The sequence below is a fragment of the Leptopilina boulardi genome, unplaced genomic scaffold, assembly GCF_019393585.1.
Source record: "Leptopilina boulardi isolate dan_hultmark-lab unplaced genomic scaffold, ZJU_Lbou_2.1 LbouV2_352, whole genome shotgun sequence".
NCBI classification, from domain to species: Eukaryota; Metazoa; Arthropoda; class Insecta; order Hymenoptera; family Figitidae; genus Leptopilina; species Leptopilina boulardi.
The window spans coordinates 600753-606642 of record NW_026137921.1 but is presented as its reverse complement, the minus strand read 5'-3'; the positions used below and the strand labels follow the sequence as shown (position 1 = coordinate 606642).

Below are 5890 nucleotides of genomic sequence, written 5' to 3'. Positions count from 1 at the left end.
CTTAAATATAAAAGACAAATAATTACATCATAAAATGAAATAACAATTTTTATTATTATTTAATAATAATATAAAAGACAAATAATTACATCATAAAATGAAATAATTTTATGATGTAATTATTTGTCTTTTATATTGAAGTTTTATTTCCTACAATCAAAATATTTTTTTATCAATTTACACATAAACGACCCGAAAAATTTTTGAAGTTATAAATTTTTTGCTGCATATACATCTTTCATCTTTTAATAAGGAGAATTATAATTTTAATTTTTGTAACTTAGCGAAAACTGAAAATTGTATTATAAACAAAAATATTAATTAAGTTAGAATTACAAGGTTAAATGTTCAATATTATAATTTAATTTTTAACCATTCTAACCAATATAATTTATTTCAGTTAAGTGATAAATAAATAAATATTTAAATGTCAACCTCAAAAAAAGTGTTACCAACTTAAATTTTCTTAAAAAAATATAAAATTCGACGTGTCCTTTTCTTTAACTCAAACGCGACGTGTCCTCTTTTTCAACGAAAATCCGACGTGTCCTTTTTTTCCACTAACCCAGCAATGTGCTCGTGTTCCATCGTATTCGTTTGGTTTACTATTGCAATATAGGGTATTTACCTGCATAATTTAAACAGTGTACAAGATTTTTTAAAATAAGATTTTAATTAATTAATTTATTTGTATTCGGAAGTTTTATATATGTGTCGTTCCACGGTGAAAGGGACCTTAGCTGCAGTAGACGAATTTTACAGGAAAAGCATTTGAAGTAGAGTCACTCGAATTGGTGGAGACGCTCCACTGAAAAGGCACTCTCATACCTTTTTGGCTGCCTGCAGGTTACCATGGCAACGCATGAGAGTGAGTGCGACAGAAAATTTAAAAATTTGAATATTCAAATTTTCTGTCTCACTCACACTCGTACGTTGCCATGGTAACCTGCAGGCAGGCAGGCAACCAAAAAGCTGTGAGAGTGCCTTAATTCAGCCCCACACATTGAAATTTGTCCGTTTTACACGAAGCACACGAATTGTACTTACGTTGCCAGTGTAGTAGTAGTGGAAAGTGGTGGGGCTGCTTTTCTGAATAATAACGTATTAACTATCAACAAGCTCATGTTTGAACAATGATAACAAAAAAATCTATAAGTAAAAATTATTTTTTATTTTTAAATGTGAAAGAGCAACTCAAATAGGATAGTATGATATAAATAACTCAAAATTAATTTTTTTGCAGCTAAGGTCCCTTTCACCGTGGAACGACGCACTATAGACTTTTATTTAAATTAAAATTCTTTATTTTAAGTGTAATAGATATGTAAAAGATTTTTTATAATTTTTTTTTTTCAACAAGAGAGTGATTTATACAATCATTCATTACGTATATAAATTCAAGGAATTTAAAATTGAGAAATGAAATTAAACTTGTGAAATGAAAAGGAAATTCAAGATTCTTCGTCGTGTTTGTGAGAGGAATTTTTCATAATATAAAATAATAATGAATCGAAGCGAGAAAATGTAATAGTCTTTATATTTTTTCCACATTCAGTGTCTTATTAAAAATCCGGATGTAAGAGAGCCGATGTTGATTTCATATAGTTCGTCTTGAAATTGGAAACATTTGTCGATGATTGGAAGAATTTATGACAAGATTTCCTTATCATACTTCTATAACGGAAGACTTTTTACCCCTCGAATTTGTGATCTTCATATTCTGCTTCCTTTTTGCTATTAAATCACTTTCACTACTGAACCTTTATATGTATATATATATGTATACGAATTCAATATAACATCAATATTCCTGACAGGAAATCAAAAGGATACGCAGAAACCGCACGACTAATGTGTCAAAGTTTCTTTCGTCAAAATATTCTCAAATGTCGATATACACGCATGACATTTTGTGTTCGATTTGCAATTTTTATTCCCACTTGTATATTCCCTTAGACATTGTGCCGATAGCAATTTAAATATTTTGAAAAATCCTCTTGTGAGTTTTTGTATTAATAATAATTTTGATGGAGATATTTTCTTTTTTTGCAATACTAACTTGTAAATTAATTTTTTAATGAAAAGGCTTTGTACTGTTATTTTGGTTAGTAATAATATTTATTTTCTCGTCTATCAGCTTCGAACACTTCCTTATTAAGGTTTTTTTTTTCATAAATACAGAATATGTATAAAATAAATAAAAAAATTTCAAAAAGGATATCATTTAAAAATATGCAAATAATTAAGAATAAATTAAAATTTATTTGAAATGTGGTATGTACATTGTTCCAAGATGAAATGTAATAATTTAGGTGATGCATTTGGGTACCAATTTTTGTATTCTTTAGAGTTTATAATTTCTTTAATATTGAATGGAATAAAGGAAGTCATACGTAGCATTAAAGAAACGTCTTGGTACTGATCAGCTAATGAAAGTATTTTTGTGACGTTTGCAACATCTACACTGTTTTTTATTGAATTAGAACATAAATATTTTAATTTTGGTATGTTGTACTTATCAGCAACTATGTACAGTTCATAATGATAATCTTGCAGTTTCTCTACTGAGTTTGTGTAAATATACCTTAAAAATTCTTTAAATACCTTGGAATCAATATCAGTAATAGTAGTTTCACGTGTTTGAGCTTCTTTCATATCAATTGTAAACATAGCAAGAAATACTGACGATTTTGAAGCTAGAATTTGTGTGTGAACCATAAATTTTTCATTGCCTACAATGAATGTAAAATCGCAAAGTTCATCATTCTCAAATAGATCTGCATTGGTTGAGAAATATTCAGATGAGATAGATTCCATTTTTCCGATTGTATATTTTTACTTCTAAATTTTCAATCTTGTAAAACCTTAAAAATATAAACAAAGAATTTAATTAATTGAAAATAAAAATTAGAATAATTTTTTAACTATATAATTTATTTATTTCGATATAAAAGAAATAAGTGTTCAAATATAGTGTGTGTGTGTGTATGTCACGATTCCTACACAGCACGGATACTTTTACCATTTTTTTTTGTGATTTTATATGTTAATATTCTTTGTAAATTTTTCGCAAAATATTTTATAAATTAAGCTAAAATTTTGTAGAGAACTCAAAAATAGTATAAAGAATCGCTGTTATGTGACAGAGTATTAATATTCTATAAAAAAAATAATAAAAAATATAATTTTAAAAAATTAAATATTTGAAAAAAATTTAATAAAACGAGAATACGATTTCAATCATAACCAGAAACATGCAATTTTTTGACAAATTACACAGTCCAACAAAATTGGATTCAATTTACTTTCCAAGAATCAGACAACACTTTCCCGAAGGTTTTAGACGTGTTGAATCCGAATTCGGACTCAAAATTGACAATGCACGTCAGGTTTTCGAGTTATTCTAACCTTAAAGTGCAGAAAACCCGTTTTTTAACGACATTTGAGGACATGCAAACATCAAGAGATAATTTTTTTCCAAAAGGTCAATATTGTATCTGAAAGTGCTATTCCTCCCCTTTAAAACCCATTTTGAAAATTTAAAATGGCAATAAATTCTTCGATATTTAATAAAATCGTCCGCCATATTGAATCTATTATGAATTTTAAAAATCTGTCATCGAATTCGTGTTCAGCGACCCCAAAAACCCTCAAGTAACAAATTACAAGCAAATACAATCAATTTTTAAAAAAATCGTCACACAGAAAATTAAAAGGCATTAAAATAAGCTGCAACGCTTATTATTTTAATCAAATTTTGCTTATTTTAATACCAAAATGGATTAAAATAAGCAAAATTGGATTAAAATAATAAGCGTTGCAGCTTATTTTAATGCCTTTTAATTTTCTGTGCAAATATATTGGATACGCCATTTTGAATTTTGAAAATCTGACATTGAATTCGTGTTCAGTCACATCTAACTCTTATACTATTTTTGTGTTCTCCACAAAATTTTCGCTCACGAAGATTATTTACATGTAAAAATTCGTGGATGTGCAAAAATTATGCATACATAAACTTTCCTGAACATTTCAAATTAATATTCCTAACCTAGAAAAATCAGCTTATGTCAAATTTCAGAAAAGTCGTAAAATTAAAAACTTACTTTTTGAATGCGTCGATATTGTGTTAGTACAATATATAATAAATTAATTTTGAAAAATAAATGTACTATATTATTCTATCAACAATTTAATTACGTTTGTCGATCGTTTTCATAATTTTTATCAGTTAACAATGGTTAACAATCTTCTTCTTCTTCTTTCTTATATGACTTCTTGATAATACAATGAGTCAGAACAACCAATTGAAAGAAGAAAATAGAACTCGTCGACAGCTGATCATAATTATAATCCGAAGAGTACTGTAGCCCAACTTGGAAACCAGCCGTAAGCAGAGAGTGTGAATATGAGCTTAACGGAATCCAGTGATCCTTAATTGATCCTAATAACAATTTCTAACTTTCAATCAGAAAAATATAACAATGAAAGGTTAAAGTAAGACTACTGAAGTCAAGCTCCCTCTGGGTAAAACAATGAGAAACAAACTCAGATTGAGTGAGAAATATCAATTGTACTTGTAAGGCGGGAAAATGTCAGCACCGGGTTTCAAACACCTTAAATATACTTAATCCTTGAACAAGTGGTATACAGTTAAGATATTAAACTGTCGAAGACCATAACACTGCAAGGTGACACCGCAGATATACAAAAGATGTTTACATAGTTCCACAAAGCATTATAAACAGCAGAGATCACAGCACGATAAGAGTGAGTCACTTCGAACTCACAATCAGATAAAACCAGTAAAATTCATGAAAAGTCACACGGAACAGAATAAAATGGGTCCTCAGGGCGATACAAAAAATTTGGATATTTCACAAAAAGGTTACGATGAGCGAGGGTAGAAGTCACACTTGCTTATAGGACAAAACTCAGAAAAAATCAGGATTAGAACAAACTTCGAAGAACACTTCGGAGAGCACGTGGTAGAACAAACGGTTTAAAAAAAAGGTTAAGAAGTTGCTTTCAAAATCAGAACAGATCATATGAATTCACAACACAGAACTTGGCTAAAAATGAACTAAAGTTTGAACAAATCAAAGGTAGAACAAAGTCAATTCCCTCCGTCCCCACGTGACAGCAACTTTAGACTGAATGGTTAACAATGATGTGACAATGATGAATAAGAGGGGCGTGGGCCTACTGATGTTTAGAGAAGAGGTTGTGTCATTTATGCCAATGACACACTTCTTAAAGAAAACGCTGATTCTACAATCGGCCATCGCATATATGAGAGCTGATAGCGATCGGAAAAAAAGTAATACAAACAACGTATTTCCGATTTCTTCCACTTCTCACAAGGGCGCTAGTGTTCCAAAAATTCTAAAAACAACAAAATTAATAGAATAGGGAAATTTTTTTTGACAATTTTATAAACATCATACATAATAATTATCATTATATTAATGAAAAATATTTTATTCCTAATAATTAATTAATTCGTAAAGATTACACAGCCACACAAAAAAAAGTGCCCGAGTTAGGAGGTCAAAGTACCCTATCCCCATGTATTTTGGGCCGCTGAACACGAATCTGAAGTCCGTTTTTCTCCTGCACGTGTACGTTTCTTCCTAACCTCAAAAAATATTTCACATTTTTGATGGTATACGATTTTTTTTTAAATTGATGGATTTATATGCAACTGAGTATTTAGGGGTATTTGAGGTCGCTGATTACGAATCTGTAGTCAGATTTAAAAAATTCAAAATGGCGGATCCATATGTCGGACAAATTTTTGAAAAAAATGATTTTTTTTAGAAATTTTTTTTTTTTAATTCTTAGATTTTTATAGAATTTGTTACTTGGAGGTTTTAGGGGCCGCTCATTA

General features: G+C 29.3%; 1 protein-coding gene across 1 annotated transcript; it reads right to left on the bottom strand.

Annotated features, from left to right (window-relative positions):
* Positions 1–464: 464 nt before the first annotated feature.
* On the bottom strand, positions 465–5229 carry LOC127286332 (protein roadkill-like). Its single transcript, XM_051312726.1, has 3 exons — positions 4107–5229; positions 2605–2864; positions 465–628 (listed from the first exon to the last, which is right to left on the bottom strand). The coding sequence occupies exons 2-3, from the start codon at positions 2815–2817 to the stop codon at positions 506–508; spliced, it is 336 nt and encodes a 111-aa protein (XP_051168683.1). The 5' UTR covers positions 2818–2864; positions 4107–5229; the 3' UTR covers positions 465–505.
* Positions 5230–5890: the final 661 nt, after the last annotated feature.